The following is a 22,143-nucleotide window of genomic DNA, read 5'->3' as shown; positions in this document are numbered from 1 at the left end:
GTGCTTGTAGATGACCTGTTTCTTGAGCATTTGTCATGATTTGCTTGTGGCGAGATAGGACGATGTTGCCTCAAAGCAAGTTATTCCACACTTTCCATTGTATTTTCCCATCACTTTCTTTACTGTAAAAATACACATATTTGGGCGAAGCAGATTTGTTATGCAACCTGAATTCACCAGAGTGCGACTGAATCCTACCCAAAAATGGCAACAATCTAGAAGCCACCTTCTCCTTTTTTCAGCCACCCATTGCATTCTCCCTCCCTCCCTCCCTTCCATCTGGATGTCAGAATTTTTTATCTAAGTCAGTCAACATTCCAAGGCAACCAAGGCCATGTTGCAGTTACAGATAGGTAGCTGTGTTGGTCTGCCATAGTCAAAATAAAAAAATTCCTTCCTGTAGCACCTTAAAGACCAACTAAGTTAGTTCTTGGTATAAGCTTTCGTGTGCATGCGAAGGAATTTTTTTATTAAGGCCATGTTGGTTTGGGTTGGGGGGGTCCACTTTGCTAATTTCCCCCCCAAAGTTGTTAGCATCATGGCCAACCTTGGGGTTGTTCTTGAATCTACGGATACATCTTTCTTGGGCTATTTCACCTAAATTTGTTCCAGCACAGGAAGGCTTGAAATGGAAATAGAGGTTCCAGTCTGTAGTATTTCATGCTTTGGGTTATTTGTCAACAGCTCTGCTACACTTTATTGAAAGAGAGGAGATGACACATAGCCTGCCCAAACCAGGTGTCAATCATCCGTAATTGCGAAATAAGATTAAAAGCCTGTGTCCTCGTGGTTTGATCCCTTGCCACTTAAAAAAAGTCCAATTATCTGGACTTTGCAGGATGTCGGGCATCATGTGGTAAGTCACATTAACATCATGCTCCCCTCACCCAAGTGATCCAGCTACGCAAACATTACTAGAGCTGTGCATGATCCAAGAGACCAGCAACCGCAGCCTAGCCAATATAGTGCCCTCCAGATTCTGTTCGCCTACAGTTTCCATTGGCCACAGCCAGCATGACTAATGGTTAGGAATGGTGACAGTTGCAGTCCAGTAACATCTGGAGGTTGCCACATTGGCTACCCTGACTTAACATAAAAAAATAGGTTCAAGTTTCACTTGATCACCTTCAACTCAAAACACAAGGGTTCTGTTTACAGTTTATCTGATCTAGGGCCGCTGCTTGCACTTTTCATCTCTTTCGTTTGGGGGAAAGCTGCTAAAGCCATCTTAAGTTAAAGAAGAGAGCGTGGCAGTGAGAGGGAACATACACAAACCAGGCCTGGAAATACATAGCACAGCACAGGGAAAAGGCGAGGGCTGCATTTTGTTGTGCATGCATTTTCCAGTACTCATTCTGCAAGGTCTCCTTGCATATTCTGATTTTCAGAGAATAGGTGCTTCCTAGGCAAAAGAAACCCATCCACCTCCTTGACATTTTATAAACAGATTCCATTCATAAATCTTTCCTCCTCTCCTAACTGCTTCTGAACGCTGAACACCGGAGTAATGGGATCTGCTCTTCTCCCAGTGCAAAAGTGCCTAGGCGCAAAATATCCCCCCTCCCCCAGAGCTAAGCACTTCAAAAATAACATGCTCCAGCCCTCTGGGCTCTCCCCCCCCCCAAACCCCATGCAGCTCTGTCCTAGGAAGTCTGGAAATTTACAACAGTGTTTACACTTCACTTGCCTGCACCAAGGCGCATCAGGTTGCTCCTCTCAACAAACCAAGGCCCTGGGAGCCAAAATAAAGCCAGCTCAAAAGAGAAGCACACCCAACGGTTGCCAACAAACCTTAAGGCAACAACAGGTGATGGCACACACCAGGGAGCTTCCCTCATTCTTTTAAACCTCCTAGAAACAGTAACCAGTAAAGCAAGCAAACCCAGAAGCCTCTGGGCCTGCAGCTCCAAAGTGTTTTTCATCCAGAGGAAACACATGGAAGAATACGTACTGGATTTTTCCGTGTGGTATTCCTTCATAGAAGAACCTCACTAAGCTCAAATGGACTATTGTCCCAGAAGAAATTTTGAAACCAAACCTGTGGAGCTCACATATCTCTTTTGTGGCTGACGGTGACCGCCCAAGTCTTACTTTTGGAGATTATGCTAAAGACAAGTATAGGAACAGTAAGAGTCACTTGTGTGTCTTTCCACACTTCACAGTAATATACAAGTTACTTGTCAGCCTTGCCATGAAGACTGGGGCAGGGGGGAACAGCATATAAAACTACTTCAAATAGAGTAAGACTCTTGGTCCAACAAGCTTGGAACTGTCTACCTCAGAGTCTCCCAAGGTCTTCCAGATCTTGTTGAAGTCTTAATTCCCATTAGGCTCAGCTAGTACTTGGGCAAGATCAGAGATGTAGTCCATCATCATCAGAGGTTAGCCCCTCTGGTCCACTGTGACTTTTCCAGGACTACCTCCATGTTCTGCCAGGGTCTGAACCTGGGACCTCCTCTATGTGCAAAGCACAGACCTCTGAGGGACAACCCTGTTCCTCTGCCTTACTTTTCCATGTTGAAACTTACTTTATGCACTGCTTGCAATGAATTTTTGCAAAAACAACCCACTGCTCTGAAACAAGATCTGAACAAAATTTATGAATAATCATAGCTTCATTTACTTTTGAATTGTTCACCTGAATCCAAGGTCTCAGATATTTCAGTGCATGTACTTTTGCACACCACAAGATTCAGGGTTGTTGTTTTTTATCTTCATTCCTACACACATACCATATACGCCTCATTATTCTCACAAGTGTTTGGAGCAAGATTTCTGAAGGTAGTTTTACACACAAACAAGGTTAAAATAGTATGAGAATGCAAATATTACAAGGTACATGGCATTGTGATTTCTTTTTTGAAGTGTGATACAGACAAGTTATCACAACAATAGTGGCTCATCGGCAAAATATTTGGGAGCAGAACTCAGCAATGTCAAATCAAGAAGGATTACAATTAATTCCAGGTTTAAAGTAATTTGGCAACAAACCTTATTATAAGAAACATCACAATCTTGGCTGTTTCTTAGTCAGGCCCAGTTCACTGAGCCTAAGCTTCCACAACCGCTCAGCATGAACCACCACTGACAGGACCGGCAGCAATGGCAGCAGATACCTTCTATGCTTATGATAATATTTTATTCCCTTGCTAATTATGCTGTTTTAAATGTGCATTTTATATTTGACTTCCTTTATTAAAGTTTTCTTATGAAATGCATAAGGAACCTTTTGTTAACTTTGTTGCATTAAATATGCATTTTGTAGCTGACCTCCTTTTGTAATGTTTTATTTTGAAAACTTTAAGATAATATTTTGGTTTCTTGTTAATTATGTTGCTCTGAATGTATACTTTATATTTGACTTTCTTCAGCAATGTTTTATTCTGGATTGTTTTATTTGATGTTTTAATGTAGGTTATAATATTTTTCTTAAAAATAGAAAGCGGTATAGAAATGAAATGAATAAACAATAGTTACTTTTGGAAGCACCAAGGGTGCTTTCAGGCAACTGTTTATTGAGCATTCATTCTGATTTGTTTGCAAGAAGATTAGACAATGTTGGCTATTTATTGAACATTCATTCTCATTTGTTTGAGTGGCGGTTAGAGATGATGTTGCATCAAAGGAAGTGCTATCCCAAACTTTCAAGTGCATTTCCCCTTCACTTACCAAAGTCTGAGGTTTTGTGAAAGTGGGTCTGTTGCGAAAGCCTTCACAATCAACTATACTTACACAACCTTCATTTGAATCCCACCTGAAAATAGTTACAGTCTGAAAGTGCACAAAGTGTCTAACAATCTACAAAAACATTACGAGCAGGCTGGGGACATTCTAATTATATATGTTTTAGAAATGAACTTTTAGTAAAAATAAGATCTTTAATTAAAAAGGCAATTAACTAGAAGAGCAATCCCTAAAGATAGTCCGTTTGAACTAATCTGAGATTATGAGGCATGCCACTTTCAAGTCTACACTTGTCTATTGTTTTAGATCCCACATGCAAACACAGGAAAGAAACCTATCCCAACTTTTCTTAAAAATTACATACTTGATGATATTCAGTAGCTATTAGACTCTACATGGGAGGACTGCGGTCATTTTACTACTCGTTCAGAAGAGATAGTTTTATTGGGGGCAGCTTCTCTCATCCTTTTTGCAATGGTGTGTAGTGTTGCATTTAACAAAATGTTCCCTGCTTCACAGCTATTTAAGGCACAAGGATCAGTACTGTATAGTATTGCATCTGGCAGCCTCACTTCAATAGTTATGATGCACAAGAAGACTGTATAAGCCACCTTTCAACAAACATTCTCAAAGCAAAGCACAATAAAAAAAGTCATAAACAGAGAATCACAAAATTTATCAAGTAACTGGGACAACAGAAATAAGTGACATGATTCAGGTAACAGCCTCATACATGTTTACCTGGGAGTAATTCTCATTGATTGATTTAACAGGGTTTATTTTTTAGTAGATTGCATTGTCTCTTAAAAGCAAGCGCCTGTTCGAACAGCCAAAGACATACAGGACTACCACAAGCATTATAATAAATTACATTCATTCTGACAGTCAAACCAGATCTTGACTGGGACCTTTCCCTCCATGCTATAAGTTAGCCCTGCTCACAGCCGATATTTTCTCCTAGGAGTAAAACTTAATAGCACACATGGCGCAATCCACAACCTCACTAATAAAAGAAAAAAGACCCCAAGTATTCCAATCACAGAACTCATGTCACTTTAAAGTACAGTGGTACCTTGGTTCTCAAATGCCTTGGTACTCCAACGCCTTGGTTCCCAAACTCCAAAAACCCGGATGTAAGTGTTCCGGTTTTCAAACATTTTTCGGAAACGTTGGCTATTGTTTCCGGGGCACCTGCACCAATCAGAAGCTGCGCCTTGGTTTTTGAACATTTCAGAAGTCAAATGGACTTCCAGAACAGATTAAGTTTGGCGCTTTTGTTTTTGAGGCTTTTAAGGGTCAATTTGTTTTTGTGACTGTGTGAAACCCAGTTCAGCTACTGATTGATTGATTGTGTGACTGCAGAAATGGATAAAAACTCCCCATCCAAACAATGACTATCATCAGTGCAGGTAATAAAATTTAATTTTTATCATCTACAATACTGTCTTATTTTATAGTACAGTACATTCATTATTGCTTTTATTTTATGGATCAATGGTCTCATTAGATAGTAAAATTCATGTTAAATTGCTGTTTTAGGGGTTGTCTTTAAAAGTCTGGAACGGAAGATTCCATTTTGCTTTACTTTCTATGAGAAAGCGCACCTTGGTTTTGGAATGGAGTTCTGAAAGGGATTAAGTTTGAGAACCAAGGATGTATGGAGCCATTGGCTCACAATGCCTGTAGGGGCTATGGGTTCAGAAACTGACTAACAAACCCATAGCATTGACTAGACCCTTCTGATAGATATAGTGGCTGGAATAATAGCTGAAACTTTCCTTTTTTTCCTTTTTTTGGCATAATTTAAGTATGGTGAGTGTTGGACTACAATATACATGCATTTAGGTAAGGGACCCCTGACCATTAGGTCCAATCATGGCTGACTCTGGAGTTGCGGCACTCATCTCGCTTTATTGGCCGAGGGAGCCGGCGTACAGCTTCCGGGTCATGTGGCCAGCATGACTAAGCCACTTCTGGCAAACCAGAGCAGCGCACGGAAACGCCGTTTACCTTCCCACTGGAGCGGTACCTATTTATCTACTTGCACTTTGATGTGCTTTCGAACTGCTAGGTTGGCAGGAGCAGGGACCAGGCAACGGGAGCTCACCCCGTCGCGGGGATTCAAACCACCAACTTTCTGATCAGCAAGTCCTAGGTTCTGTGGTTTAAACCTAAATATATATATATTCCAATAAAATTAAAAGATTGGGAGCAGATAGTGTTGCAGGGTAGTTTTCTGCCCCAAGTGTCTACCAATGAAATATGAAACTGAAATATATGGCCAGTTTTATGGAGCATTTTTCTACCCCAAAACCAATTCAAATGTGTCTCAAGCTGGCAAAACATCCCAAAATAACACCACATGCCTACTGACAGTCTGCTTCCTTGGGTTGGTTTTTGCCTGAAAACTACATGAATGGCATGGGACTATTTTTTTTTTTTACCCCAATAGGCAAATTGTAAATGGTAAGTGGTTGAAATAGGAGGATATTGCTTAATACTGTGTAAGTGACAATAGGTCCGCTTCTGTGTAAATTCTGCAATGAACAGTAGTAGTAGTACAGGGTAGATTTCAACCTCATTTTGGACTATTGGTTGGTGGTTGGACTATTTCTAGCCCACTTTCCATAACAACAACGAGTCTCAAAGGTGTGTTGTTATCACAATTATTAAAACCTTGCACATATGAATCAACAAAAATAAAACATCAGAAAAACAATACTTAAAAAGCAATTAATAGAATAGTTGTGGGACAATGTCTTGCAGCAAGTTAGGTGTTTCATAATCTAAACTAGAATTTTTAGGTAGTTCCCTCCCCTTTAAAAAAAACAAACGACTGGCAAGCCATTTGTGGAAAGCAGCCCAGAGCAAATGTCAAATAGTAAAAAAGACACACCCTGGCAAACAGGACGTTTTCAGAAGGGATACAACAAGATCATGCTCTTGCATAAATTCTTGCTTCACAGAATATATCACATCAAGACACTAATACTGGGGGGCGGGCGGGGGGAATGGAACACTGAAGCAGATCACCACACATTTTGCTTTTATAAAAAAAAGTGACTGCAGCCAAATTCTGTGCCTTTATTAGTTGGTACACACACACACACACACACACACACAGAGAGAGAGAGAGAGAGAGAGAGAGAGAGAGAACAGTATTCAAACAATATTTTAAAAAAATATTCACTTAATAACAACTAATATTCTGCTTCACTAAATTAATAAAGATCCCAAAGTATTCCCAACAAAACATAGCTCTGAGATTAGTTTTGAAGTATCTGGCATGAAAAAAGGTCTCCAGCAGTAGATTAATAAAAAATCACCTAATGCTTTGCAATGCTGCCTACCTAGAATGGACAGTTAATTCAAGAAAATGTTTGAATGCTGCATTTGCAGACAGAAGTCAAGAAGGGAGAGAACACAACAGGATGCCAAAACTTCACTCACTGAACCCTCAATTTTTATGGGATTCTTAGAGTTTTTTCATGGGCCGGAGTTCTGGAATAGAACCAGAGTAGAAGGCCCTTGTCCGAAGTGGAAAGCCTTCCTCCTGCCTTTATGCCAGCTGCCTCCAGCCCTTTCCTTCACCCTCCCAAAGGCTATCTACAAAGTGCATCTCTACGGCTTACCGCCAACAGGGACAAACAGCACAGTAAAGGGATTATCGGTGAGAGATTATCCCCGCCTCCCAGTGCTGAAAGAAGATGGAAGCCGAGATCCAGGCTGAGAAGCAGCTCAGGGTTTTAGGAAATGTCTTGTCTTGTGGCAATTCGGAGTTGCTTATAAGAATTATAAAGCAGCAGAATACTTGCAATTGTAATGGATTACTTTGTAATACGATGGCCTGGTAGGCTTTCGTTGATTAGAGCTTATAGGAGCAGACAGTTACCAAGAAAGGTCCAAATAGCTCAGCATCATCTACGCTGACTGGAAGGCACTACAGGGTTTCAGGCAGGAGTCTTTTTCACCCCAGAGAGCTGCCCGGAGGACTCCCAAGGAGAGGGGAGAGGAGAGGAGACCGAGGCAACACTCCACAAGGGAGGGGGTTCAAAAAAGGGTGAGGAGCTGACAACTTTGCAGCCAAGAGGTGACCTAACTGGGCTCCTGAGCCCCTCAGGGGTGCCACAAAAAGAATGTAGTTGGTCAAGGGAGCCGTGGACTCAAAGGTTGAAAACCTCTGGTATAATATATAGCAGTATTTCCATTTCCCTAATACCACAGGCAAAAAATCTTAGTGCCAAACAGACCTATACACCACAAAAAAACCCACAAGATTCCCTCAAAGATGCAAAACGTGAGAAAACCTAGCTGTTGTCGTCATTTTATATTTGGGCTGCAGCGCAACTCTGTGACCACTACAACTGTTGTAATTTGGGGGTCATCAAACTAGTTGCCAGTTAAGGAAGGCCTAGTATTTTAAGTACACAACTCGCACCTGCAACAAAAGTTTGCAGTGCGGAATGCCCCTGCTCAGTGTTCCAGATAATGGGCATTGAACTAATTATATACAAAGATAAAGCTTTTAGAGAAATAAACACATTGAGAACATAGGGTTACAGGCAACCCCAGTCTCTGCTGAGCGGTAGCAAGTGTCCAGGGGTCTTGACAGTTAACCAGGGTTTGTGTTCCTTAGGAAGGAGGCACAATGTCAATGAGTGTCCCACTAGTGTTCCATATGGCTCCTTTCATAGCTTCAGCAAGTTTGGGTTCAAAGCAGTAGCACGTCATGGCCCCTGGTCTCTCAGTGCAGCCTCTTCCATCCAGTGCACATGGATTTCTGCCCACTTCCTGCTCCTTCTTCCCAGAACCCCCTGCTCCTAAAACCTCAGTTGTAAAAGAACACCCTCCTTTCTTGTGGTGACATCACACATCCTATTACCCAGGCAACCTCCCCCTCTCTCAATTCTTCTGTTTCTCTCCACTTCTCAGCTGAGGTAAGGACAGCATCTTCAAGGTCAATTGTTCTTAATGGCCCTGTACTTAGTTCTCCTTGGGTTCTTAACAGCATCCCTATCAGCAATCTCCTAAACAGGAGAACTGGTTCAGTCAGTATTTTTCACTGGCCTGGCAACTTCCCTTCATATTCTGAAAATCAGCAAAATTCTACCTCTTTACTAATTTTAGGATTATGGGGACTCTGTCCTCCACCACAAATTCATAACCATATACTGTATCAGGTTTGAAAGGCAGGAAATCCCACACGGTGCCATTCATCTTCATAAGATGTCGATTTCTTCCACACCTGAGTGCTAACACCATCAAAGTGCAGCGACTCCATCTTTCACAGCACCTCTAGGTACTGATTTTATGATTCCCTTTCACAGATAAATCCCACCCCCTAACATTGAAGACAAGGAGGTAACACTAATAATCCCCCCACACACAAGTGACCACTAGTTTAGTCAGTGACAGCAGACATGATTTGTGGCTTAGTGACTTGAGGAACTGTCTTGTAAACTAAAAAAAACATAGTTTTAACCTCACCGTTGGTGAGAGATTTGTTCTCTCTTTTCAGCTCTGGCTCCTGTCTGGCTCATAATATTAATGGCAGTGTAGTGCAGGAATTACAGTGGTGCCCCGCAAGATGAATGCCTCGCAAGACGAAAAACTCGCTAGACGAAAGGGTTTTTCGGTTTTTGTGTTGCTTCACTAGACAAATTTCCCTATGGGCTTGCTTCGCAAGACGAAAACGTCTTGCGAGTTTGTTCGCTTTTTTCTTAAAGCCGCTTGAAGAGGCACAGTTGCGATGGACCGTGCTTCGCAAGACGAAAAACATTGCAAGACGAAAAGACTCGCGGAACGAATTAATTTCGTCTTGCGAGGCACCACTGTATTTGTTAGTACACTGTTACTTTTACAACCCCTCTTTTTCAGTCCAGCCTGCATTTTCACACTGCTTGGTCTGAGACACAGGTGAAGACTCACAATATTTAGTAATCTCTAACATTTCCTAATCCTAGAAATTATGGGTACCTTTGCACCCACAAATCCTTGAACCTTAAACCAGTATTAATATTTTCATACGTTATCTGTTTCAATCATTAGGACACCTCTTCTATTAGAATTACATAAAGAGCTGCCTTATAACATGAGATGGTGACCACTACCTGTATTTCATAAAACCCAGAACTGTCTATCCAAACCAACAGTGAATCTACAAGGTCTTCTGTAGATGCCTCTCATAGCTCTGCTACCCAAGAACTCTTTTTAAAATAATGATGCTAGGGAGTGTACCTTATGCTTGCAGGCATGTGCTCTACGTAAGAGTCCCACAATGGAAACAGGAAGGTGTGTGTGTGGGAAGTCCATAAGCAGGCCATGAACTCAATAGCACTCTCCCATTCGCAATCCCCAACAACTGGTAATCAGCAATATGGCATTTCTGATCCTGTCAATAATGTATTCATAATCATGACTTGAAGCCATTGATACATCTGTCCGCCTTGAAAGCTACTCAAATTGGTGGGCATCCCCACCATCTTTCAGCTTTTTGGCATTTTCTTATCCTCTTTAGCACACTTTTAATTCCTTTCTTATCTAATGATCTAGCCACTTCCCTAGCTGGTTTCTTGCTTCTGGTGCCATTTTTAATTGTTGGTCTCAAATGTTTTTAGAGACATGCTTCTCAAACTCCACTACTGAGCTGCAGTCTCCTCTCTACTGGATCAAGGAAATCAAGGAAACAACTTGTACCCATCATGCTTTTTTATTCTCTCACACCCATCACTGGCCTTTGGAAGGAAAAACAGTAGTTATGCCATTTCTACCAGGCAGCCCAAATTCCACATGATAGTAGCCAGAAAAGGAGAATTATACCAAGCCAGTCTAGGTCACTGAGGTACACACCATATACTTAAAGTACACTCCCCCATCTAAAGTAAACCTGGGAACTGTAGTTTGTTAAGTGTGCTAGGAATTGTACCTCTTTACGAGGCAAACTACAGTTCAGGGGATTCTTTGAGGTGTAAGGAGGGCGTGCTTCAAATGTATGGTGTGTGCATGCAACCAAGGCCTACAAAAAATGGAAGCAAAGTAATTTAAATTTTAATACTGCAATTGCATCACTTCTAAGCCTTAGTAAAGACAGGGTGCCAGGTTTATTGTTACAAACCCCGCAACCCAACACATTGAAGACCACTGGGAGGGCAGTGAAACCATAAACAAAGCACAAGCAGCATAACGTACCAACAAGCACCAGGGGCATGTTCATTACTTCTACTGCCATGAACTTCTGAGAACAGTATGTGTGTGGACGAAAGTAAACACCATATCGTATAAGACTAAAGTAACTAAAGTATAAGACTAAAGTGAATACCCAAATATGCAATCCAAGCACACAGTCACCCCTAGCCAATAACAATCACTAAAACTCCCATGGCAGATGACCCAGTTTGGGTGCATTATTCATGGTCTCTGCATCCAAGCTGTTAGTGAACATCACCATCTTCCTTACTTGGCATCAAGATTTTGTGGGTTTAACTGATTTTCCCCTCCCCATAATAGCTGACAGACCTTTGCGGAAAGCATCAGTCAAATAACATTCTGTACATAGATTTAAGGCACTAAACCCCAATACCTCCTATACATGAAGATAAACCGTAATCATTGTAGAGTCTTGAGATGATGGCTGCATGTCTTTTTAACTTTCCTACGGCAGATTAAAGTTTTTGACTACTCTCACATGGCTATGCAAGCTCAGTTTTCACAGGGTGGATATTTACTTGGAGACACCCCCAACTCATCCTGTGCAGAAAGCTCAGAGAGAATGTCAGATCCTTCCCCCAACAAAATTCAAATGTACTTTTGATCATAGGAAGGACTCCAACGTTTAAGAGAGCCCAGGTATACAGGTTTAGGAACAAAAGCAGTATTCCTCTACTATAAATATTTCCTGATGACTCAAGGAAAGCAAAGACAATGAGGAAGGCCTTTTCATATCAAAAAGCATAAACAAAATTCAGGTTTTGGATACAAGGGGTGTACAGACACATTGTTATTACAGTCATTTAGCTTCGGAAAGCACTCTATTATATGCACATTCAAGAGATCTTTTGTGAATTTACTTCCTCCAGGTCCTCATTCAAGAATTGTCTTCAATCCAGAACTGTTTCTTCCTCCTTTCCACTAACAGGTTGTCTGCTCCGCAGGGTAGCCAATTTATCTCACCCCACTCTTCTGTTCTTTAAAAGATTAACCCATTAATCTCTGACAAGGATGCTGGATGGAATAGCAAAGCTTTTCAAGGTACTTACATATGTATGTGGCTGGCTTAGCCCAGCCTATTTTAGAGTGAGGTGAATCTGTCAGATCATAGATCATAGAATCATAGAGTTGGAAGGGATCCTGAGTATCATCTAGTCCAACCCCCTGCAATGCAGAAATATGCAGCTTTGGTGTTACCAGTCCTGTGCTCTAACCAACTAAGCTATCCCTTGGTTTCTTTCGGTTTCTCGTTTTTCCAATCTTAAATTCAGTTCTCCACATTTCCACAACAGTTTATGATTTATTTTATGAATTTCTCATGTAAATTCAGCAGATAATTCATCATCATACACATTTCTGTATGCAAATATGCCTAATCTATACATTTTCCCAAGCACCCTTCACTAAAGTAACACATTTTGTATGCTGCTTTCATAAATGTATGCATTCTATGGACACTTTACCCAAGTATATTATTATTATTAAACTTTGTATATGCATGTTAGTACACATCACTTGGCTGGAGAACCAAATTGCAAAATTCAGAAAATGGCATATTACAAATGATGTATTTGGTTTGGTTCATGTACTGTTACAGAAAGTATGGATTTGGTAGGTTTCTCTTCAAATGCAAAGTGAACAGAATTTCTGCCCCATCCCTTACCCTACTATGACTTTTTGAAACAGCCTCCCTGCACTAACAGTCCACGATCTAAACCATGGTAGGCGAACTAAGGCCAGGGGCCAAATCTGGCCCAATAGCCTTCTAAATCCGCCCCGCGGATGATCCAGAAATCAGTGTGTTTTTACATTAGTAGAATGTGTGCTTTTATTTAAAATGCATCTCTGGGTTATATGTGGGGCATAGGAATTTGTTCATTCCCCCCCCCAAAAAAATATAGTCCAGCCTCCCACAAGGTCTGAGGGACAGTGGACCGGCCCCCTGCTGAAAAAGTTTGCTGACCCCTGCTCTAAACTGTACAGTGGTACCTCGGGTTACAGACGCTTCAGGTTACAGACACTTCAGGTTACAGACTCCGCTAACCCAGAAATAGTACCTCGGGTTAAGAACTTTGCTTCAGGATGAGAACAGAAATTGCACGGTGGCAGCGGGAGGCCCTATAAGCTAAAGTGGTACCTCAGGTTAAGAACAGTTTCAGGTTAAGAATGGACCTCCAGAACTAATTAAGTTCTTAATCCAAGGTACCACTGTACTTCATATGGAGAGGCCACAGCACTACACTCACTTATAACCGCCCCTCCTCTGTTCAGACTCCTTGGTCTGAGAAGAACCATCACCTCAGCCCAACATCTTCACATAGTCAATAAGTCACTACACACCTGGAGAATTTTGAACTTGTCCTCCTCATCTACATACACAAGATTACTGTCTACACAGCCAATGAATGAGCCATTGGTATGGACATAGGGGTGGACCTTGGTGATGCGATGCCCTGTGTGAAGCCAAAATTTGATGCCCTCTCCAGCCCTGGCCTTCCCTTCCCAAAGCCAAGTAAGAGGCATCAGGCTTTGGGAAGGAGTGAGGAGGGCTCTGGGACCCTGTCAGCTGGGCAAGCAATTATCTGGCTATAAGAAGGCGCCCACCCCAGTTGCATGCCCAGTGCTGGCGAACTGGTGGCACTGCCCTAAAACCGCCTCTGGTGGGCATCCTTTCTTCTGCTAAATGCCACATGCCCTCATGAGATAACTGTAAACACAATCCTATTCATGTCTATTCAGTAGCATCCAGGAAAAGTATGGCACAGGCTAGACCCTCTCTGTTTCACTATTTTTTCACTTAAAGCAAATCATTCAAAAATTGCACAATCCACTTGCCACCTCAATGTCAGGGTCCATTCTCCCACTTCATATTGCTCCCACCTCATTCAGCTGCATGCAAGGACCAGGTCACAAACAACCTGAGTTAAGAGAATCAGAATAATCAAGGCTGGGACTTTTAAGAACATTCTACTGTCCTAATCATTTCCACTGTAGGGCTTAGGAAGGCTGAACTCAAAGCTTTCTAGCTGACATTATAACATTTGGCTCTGTCCAAGAGATTTCATTTTAATCACATTAAGTCAAAACTTACTGAAGCTGCACTTTGAGGAGTTGGGCTTCTTAACTGGAACATTCAAGGAATTGCTTGAACACAAATCAGCCTGCAACCTATAATCTTAATTCTTAAATCACTGAATTGCACTCCATTTTCTCTTTCAACTATTCAGACTTCACTGCTGAGAGAAGTCATGGGCCTTCCGTTAGCAACTAGCATCACCAAATATATTGTGTACAGAACGGGCCTATGTCCAACGGCACAAATTCATTAACAACTTCAAAGAAGTCCAAGGGGCATGGCAACTGCTTGATCTGCATTGATAACATTGCTATCTAGGAGAAAGAAAACTCTGATCCTAAACCTCCGCTGCCTTGCAGGATATCTATGGGAGAAGAAAAGGATAAGGAGTAAAGCTGATGCAAATCCAGAGTAGAGTCCCTAAAATGACCAAACGGTGCCATGTACACCTCCTTCCAGCAACTCCTGCAGCCAAGTTGGTGTCAAACATATTGCTCTGCTTCCCTTTGGACCACATCAGTGAGGGGGGCGTGGTCTTGTCATTTGGGCAGCCCAGGACCTCCACACACACTGCCTAGGCTTGTGCCCGGGGAGAGCACTTCAGTGCTGCTAATGCAGCGGTCTGACTTCATCCCCAGAGATGCACTCCATTGTCTCTAGATACAGACAGATGCCAACATTAGTTATCCTGGGGCATAAAGAAAAATAACCTAACAAAAGTTCTCAATACCCACTACTTTTTTGCTGTGATATTTTGACATAGTCAAGAGTAGGCCTTGGCACCTTCCTACCCAACTCACATTAAAGTTTGAAATCATACAGCAGTGTAAGCTATGACTTCAAACAATTTGTCTCTGCTGGGTCCAATCCAGTAATTCTGTGGTAGTTTAAGAAACATTAAGGTCCAAGACCTGGCTTTGGGGGGGAAATACTTTTGCAGGCTTTTGTACATATGCCTAGAGGTCAATGCAACCAACACCCGTTTCTTACATTTGTCCGAGTAGGAGACACATATGTTATTTATATACACCGCCTGCAAAATTATTGTTTTCACCTAACTCATGAGAGTCCTGCTTAAGCTTAACCCATCCGCTTCTCTTCTAAAGATACTGTGGAAGGGAGCCAGTTGGCCAAAATACAGCTCTTCATCTTCCTTCCCTGTCTCCCTCAGACCCACAAACAGGTTTCTCTAATCATCTTCCAAAAAACCTCTTGAAGACAAAGAAGGTACCACACTGACTGGGAAGTTCGCCACCGCAGACCCAGTCATTAATTAGGAAGCATCCTTCTCTAAACAAGCCACAGCGCTTGAACACCGGGAGATGAAACACACACAAACTCAGTTACCAGGTTGAAAACTGAGTAAATCAAGATCAATCAAGCCTGAAGGGCATCCTTCAGGCCTGAAAGAAACATGCCACATTCTTATCTTTGAAAGCTGACTTAGCCAGTACACTAATTCAGATAGTCACCGGCACCCAGTCACAATCTGCTCAAAGCTGCCCCGTTTTACTGAACTAAGACAACCTGAGAAGTTATTGTGATTAAAGAGAAGACCTTTTTCAATTGGTTTGCCAGACCAGGACACAGTCTGGACCTTTGTTAGCATTAAGATTAAGATAAATTTGTGGAGAATAAGCCTATCAATGGCTGCTAGTCATGATGACTATATACTACCTACATGATCAGAGGCAATGTGCCTCTGAAGATTGGTAACAGCAGCAGGAGAGGGCTATTACCTTTATATTACTTACCACGTAGGGTTTTTTTCCTGACAATAAGGAAGGATATACATTTTGTTAAATGAAGTGGTATTAAATACTAGTTTTGCTCCAAGTAGACTCACTGACATTAATGGGCATGACTAACTTAGGTTCATTAATTTCATTAGGTCTATTCAAGTAGGGCTAGTGCTGAATACAACCCTAAATAAATAAATAAATGCCCTTAGTCACTGTCGAAACAGGATGCCGGCTTAGATAGGCCTTTGGCTCTTATTTCCCACAAAAGAGTTGGGGAACTTGTGGCTCTCCAGATGTTCCTGGACTACAACTACAACATTGGTAACAGCAGCAGGAGCAGGCAGGAGTTGGAGTCCAGCAACATCTGGAGGAGCAGATGTTCCTCTGGGTCTAATTGCCTCCACCACTGGCTGAAGCAAGTGAGATGCCTCTTTTCCCCTCATCAGGCTATGGAGAAGGACGAACAGCAAGACCCAGGAAGCAGCAGTTCAGGAGTGGTAACTTCACTATGTCGAATCAGTTCTGTTCAAGCTAAGATTTCCAACTTGTGACCTTGCAACTCTCCTTTTCAAATGGTTTTCATGTTTGCCCAGCTGACAGCATCCGCAGTGTTAACCAATATGCAAGAAAAAGTAGTGTGTTAAGGAAAATCACTTGAATTATCAGGCATGCTGAGGATCCTGTTTCATGAACTGACAATCTCTTAACATTACTGTTCTCTTCAAAGAAGTAAACCAGGCTGTAAAAAACATAAAACGCCACATATTTTTTTTAAAAAAGTAGGATATTGGGGAGAAATGTCCTTACATATGTTTTACTACGTGTACATAGTTGTGTTTATTATTTTTTATGTGATTATCATTTATTTTTGTTTGGAGGAGCAGTCAATACCTCAGCCTTTTCCTGTAGTCTGAAGTACAGCCAAGACACAAGTTTTCCACCTCAGTGAGAATTAGGCTTTTCAAACAGCAGTTTTCCAGGTGGAACCAATAGCAAAGATTAATATACCTGTTACTCCCACTGAAATATGACACTGCGCTTCAGAGAGGCAAAACTGGAAGGAATTCCAAGGTTACATTTGTACAAGATGGTCCTGTCCCATCACCTTCCTCAAGCAAATCATTTTCACAAAGTAGAGGTTACAGATTGCCAGCATTTGCCCATTATTCTACAGGATTCAGCTGTGGGACTGGGATTCTGTAGTAATCAGTTACCAAGTAGTAATTTACAATAGTACACCGAAAGGTAAAAAGGTATCCCTGGACGGTTCAGTCCAGTCAAAGGGGACTATGGGGTGCAGCGCTCATCTCACTTCAGGTCGAGGGAGCCAGCATTTGTCCACAGACAGCTTTCCAGGTCATGTGGCCACCATGAATAAACAGATTCTGGCACAATGGGACACTGTGACAGAAGCCAGAGTGCACAGAAACACCGTTTACCTTCCCGCCACAGTGGTACCTATTTATCTACTTGCATTGGTATACTTTTGAAATGCTAGGCTGGCAGACGTTGGGACAGAGCAATGGGAGCTCACCCCATCATGCAGATTTGAACCATCAACCTTTCGATCAGCAAGCCCAAGAGGCTCAGTGGTTTAGACCATAGCGCCACCCAAATCCCTAATAGTTCACCTATCACAACTTGTTTACACAGTCATCTACACTGTCCAGCCAGCTGGTGAGGAGAATGTTACCACACTTTTGCACTTAATTAGACATCTGGGAAGCAGGGGACAGGTAAAATTTACTATTGCAATAAGTCACGGGAGCGACAACAGCAAAGGGCGGAATATACATTTCTAAATGCATTTCTCATCATTTGACGGGGCCATTCAAGAAGTTTCCCACGCTCCTCTTGTTAAATTACGTCTTGATAAAACAGGAGGCATTCGTCCCATAAAATCTGAGTATCCTAACCTCTTCCTTTTTTAGAAAGAGCACATTTTTTACCATCATGGTTACAGAGATAAGAGGTGGCCAGGACTCTAGCAATCGGGGGACACTATATTTCATAGCTTTCCTCATTTTGTCCCATCTACAAGATAACTCCATTCCTATGGTATCCCATTATACCTGTCTTTTACAATAATCACAGGTGGCATGTGTTGCTCAGAATGGACTATGTGGGCCTCATGTGTTGTGTGCTTCTGTATACAATTAACTTTTACATCTTGTTGCTAGCCCATCTCAAGTTCTCATCATTATTTATTATTATTATTAATTTCTATACCGCCCTATACCCGGAGGTCTCAGGGCGGTTCACAGAACAATAATCAAAACTGATAGCATTGCAAATAAGCTGGTACCACTTCTAATCGTGCATTCAATAAATCAAGCAAACAAAATGAGTTTGCATAGGCAATCTGCATGCATTTCTTAGTTTCCTTCACAGGGAGGAGAACTGTAAACTAACTTCAGATGCATCCACATCCAAGTTATCATCTCACAGACAACTGCAGGGTAAGAAAGAATGAGCCAAGAAATTACCGCACTTCCACATAATCAGGAAAAAAAGGAAGAAGAGGAGAACAGACAGATGCTTTCCCTTAAGAACCAGGCAACTCCCACTAGCCAAAACAGTAACACTAATACAGTATATTAGAAAGGTGTATGCCTCACTAAAGAGCGTTTTCGAAACCCTGCATGTCTTGAAAGCACATGGGCACATTAAGAAGAGTCTGGATACTTTTAAATTTTGCAAAACTGGATTTTGATGACTGTAGGTGTTTCCAGGCTGTTTTTTTGAGGATGGGATTCAATCGCATTCCAGCAAATTCAGGTGGCCCAATGAAAATGGACCTATGCAACATACCCACTTCCAAAATAAATAAAAGCAAGCCATACTTATTGCAATAAGGAAAGTGACAAGATAATGCTCTGGAAAGTGTGGGACAACAGTTGATTATGTAACATCATATCAACCTCCCCACAAACAAATCAGAACGATTGTTCAAAAAACAGGTTGTCTGGAAGCTACTTTCAGTTGAAATCCTATATGCTTATCTTTTGAGCAGACATGCAGAAGATTGTACTGTGGAGCTTACACCTCTTGAGTAGGGAGGAGGGCTTGAAGAATGGATTTTTTGCACCAAGTAGACCAAAGGTCAGCTGGCTATAAAAGGAGGCCCTTCCACAAAACGTTGAGAAATAAACCCCATTTATTTATATGGAGCAGAGGGTGGGAAAGCAAGCCTTATCATTAGATCATTATTCAAGTAACGACATCGGAAGAGGAAAATGCAGCTTTCATAACAATTTTAAGCTGTACCTCTGAAATAAGAGTATGCTTACTTTCATTTTATACTCTCCCATGGGTACTGGGTAAGCTTCTTATAATACAGCAACAAACCCATGCACAATCCACCTACTGGGATTTATTATTCTGAGAAAACATGCAGAGTGTCAGCTGCAAAATTAAATACAGAAAGTACCTTGCATGACATGCCAAAAACTGTCTAAGAAGTACAAGGTGCTTTAAGCAAGCATTCATCACTAATTAGTTATAATTAGAAGCAATTACATTCATTTTACAGATGGGAAAACTGAGGCACTGTTTCGTGTGCATGTTTTTCCTTAATGCAATACAATTAGTCAATGACAAAGCATCCAGGAATTTGGGATCCCAGCCCCCAGTTTTAATTATTACGTATTTACTATGTGGCCAAGCTGGTTGTTCCTATTTTACTGTCCACACAAATTAAAACAAGCTTATCCTCTGAAGGAGAACAGAGTCCACGGCTCTTTCTGCCCTACATTAATCTCAGGAAAGCAAACTGAAGAATGTGCCATAAAACCTTTGCTAGAAGGTTTGCTAGAAGAGAGAGAGAGAGACACAGAGAGCACACATACCACTATGGCCGCTATATCTCAAGGATGCACTGCCTTAACACAGGCTTAGTTCCTTGACACTTTTAATCCTGTTCATTAAGCTTAATCAGTCATGTGTCAAGTAACACCATAAGCTTCAATAACAAAGGCTACATCTCTATACTACCTGAAAAACATTAGGGTAGCATACACACTTGTTGCTTTTGAGAGGTGCCCCCAAAAGGCATAAGAAAGGTTTGTTTTAACCAAACAATCATTTGTTCCACACTTCCTTGTGTGAGAAGAGCCAAAGGTGTTACATCCTGTCTTCCCTTCCAATTGCCTGGGGGCCTTACAACACCTATCCATGTGCAGCACATCCTGAAGTGCCTTCATCGCCTTGCAACACCTATCCATGTGCAGCGCATCGTAAAGTACCTTCTTGCACATACAGTATGGAAAAGCAACCTTTAGGCACACCCAGACAAAGACCATCATTGTCTTGCCGGCTGTGCTACGCACAGGTCAGGAAGACAGGCGAAACCAGCACCGCTATTCCATAATATTTAAGGGCCACCCTATATGACATCCCCCTACACAACCAAGCATTTAGCCAAAGGTGAGGCTTTCAGGAGGATGCAAAACAGTTTGAACGCTCACCTTTGTACTGATGTCTTCCCGCTTGCTCCCTGGCTTGCTCCTTCGCAGCTTGATAGAAGGAGATCGAAGCAAGTTCTTGATGCGGCTTGTTATTGTGGAGCCTTCAACCGACATCATAGCCTTCGTGGGGAGGTAGCCCTGCCCCCCTCTCAAGCACTTTCCTCCTCCACCACCCAGTCAGGGGTTAACACGCCAGAGGAGTTAAGGGGGCCATTTCTGTCCAGAGACTCCAGATTGCGTGCACTCCCCTTTTTCACTTCATCATAAGGCTCCCGCTTCAGGGCACAATTGCTGAAAGCTTTTGTATTACTACTATTCCAGATACTTCCTTTGTCAGTTCAAAAGACTCGGATCAATATGGACCTTTGGGGGAAGAAAAGAGGGGAAGAGACAGCAAAGCTAACATAAGCCAGTAACACATCTTCAAGTGCATCTCGGCTTTTTCTAACAGAGGCTGAATGGCAGAAGCCATGCATCAAAGGTCACTGAATTTCATCAGGATTTGTGGAAAATCCTTTCCCCACCAGCATCGCCATATGTAAGGAAGCATACTTTAAAGAGCCAGACAGCTTTAAAGGGGTGGGGGAGACCACTGTAATAACCAGTTCACTACAGATGTCAGGATTTAAAGTTACAGCATGGACCCAGTCCTCCCCCCACCCCACCCCCAAAGCAATCTTAATAGTTAGTCCCCCACAACTGAAGCAGTCCTTGAAGAGATCCATGCAAGGGAATAGCATAGCAGGATCAGGACCACATCTCCTCCTCTCCCCGCCCCCTTGCACTGCCCGTTGTTGCAGTATTCACGATTTTAAAATAATGTTGAGGAATGGGCATCAGATGCTGCATATGCATTGGGCAAATAAACTTGCTGCCATTAGATCAAACGTTTTTAGCCTAGATTTTAAATATAACGGATATCTTCCAAGTCTAAAATAGCCGACGGTTTCGAACACCCCCCGCCCCCTTACTTATCAAGAAGAAAATCTCCACCAGCCAAGATTGTCAGGCCCAAAAAACCTTCCGCACCTCAGGTTGATGAGAGCTTCGGGACGGGGAGGCAAACCTACCCAGATTTTTCGGCAGAAGTTTGCGGTAATTTTGTTCCTCCCCACCTTCCTGCCCGCAAATGCGCGAAGACGAAAAATACCCGACCATCGCATAAAGCCTTTCCCAGCGCATTCTGAACCACCGTTATTCAGGGGGCAAATTCAAACCTTCAGGACATTTTTTTTCCCCTTCTTAACAATAAGCCAACGACACAAACCGTTTTGTTGGTTTTTGTTGTGTTTTTTTTAAGAAAACCACTACATGGCTCAACCTTTGTTACCTTGGCGAAGAGGCAGCGGCGCTTTGCGGAGCAACGAGAGGAGATTAAATGGGATTTCTCTGCCCGCTGCCCGTCCATGCAGCCGATTTTTCCTTTTTAGAAAAAGCCACGGTGGGATTTAAAACGCACGCGAAGCGCCCTCGCCCTCCTCCTCCCCTGAACTCCTTCTCTCGCTTCGCAGGGATCCAGACCGCACGCAGGCGGGGGAGCGAGAGGCAGCCAGCGGATTCAAAAACTACGAGGAAGGTCGGGAGTTCCTCTTGCAGATTTTTATTTTAAAGGGGGGGGGGGAGGGAGGAAAAAAATTGCTAGCGGGGAGGAGAGACTGGGAAAGGGGGCCGGGCTCTGCCCTGCTCTGCTTCCCCGCCGCCTGCTAGTTGACAGCCGAGAGGCTGGAAGTGGCCGGGGCGCCCGTGCAGGGGAGGCTGCCAGGCTCTCTTTCAGCCGGATCCTCCCCGAGGGCTGCCTGCCGTGTCACGGCTCTCCTCCTCCTCCTCCTCGCTCAGCTGTCTCCTCTCGCCAGGTTCCGGGCTGGCCACCGCTCTTCTCGCTTCCACGCTCCAGCCCCTCCGCCCGCTGCGCTTGTTGTATCCCTTCTGGCGCAGGACTCACGCTGACAGATCCCAGCCAGCCAGATTC

At 42.7% G+C, this 22,143-nt stretch overlaps 1 protein-coding gene across 5 annotated transcripts in view; it reads right to left on the bottom strand.

Annotated features, from left to right (window-relative positions):
• MAPKBP1 (mitogen-activated protein kinase binding protein 1) overlaps positions 1-22,075 on the bottom strand; it is a 119,293-nt gene extending 97,218 nt beyond the window's left edge. For 2 of the 5 annotated variants that reach the window (XM_082239211.1, XM_082239209.1), the window contains exons 1-2: positions 21,505-22,074; positions 20,175-20,537 (exon numbers count right to left, since the gene is read on the bottom strand). In XM_082239211.1, the coding sequence (XP_082095337.1) occupies positions 20,175-20,291 (117 nt within the window). In that variant the 5' untranslated portion in view covers positions 20,292-20,537; positions 21,505-22,074. Of the gene's footprint in view, positions 1-20,174; positions 20,538-21,504 lie in introns of all 5 variants that reach the window. The other 3 variants (XM_082239210.1, XM_082239212.1, XM_082239208.1) reach the window with 2 other exon arrangements.
• Positions 22,076-22,143: the final 68 nt, after the last annotated feature.

This window comes from Podarcis vaucheri (assembly GCF_965113315.1).
Source record: "Podarcis vaucheri genome assembly, chromosome: 1".
NCBI classification, from domain to species: domain Eukaryota; kingdom Metazoa; phylum Chordata; class Lepidosauria; order Squamata; family Lacertidae; genus Podarcis; species Podarcis vaucheri.
This window is presented reverse-complemented; position numbering and strand designations above follow the sequence as displayed.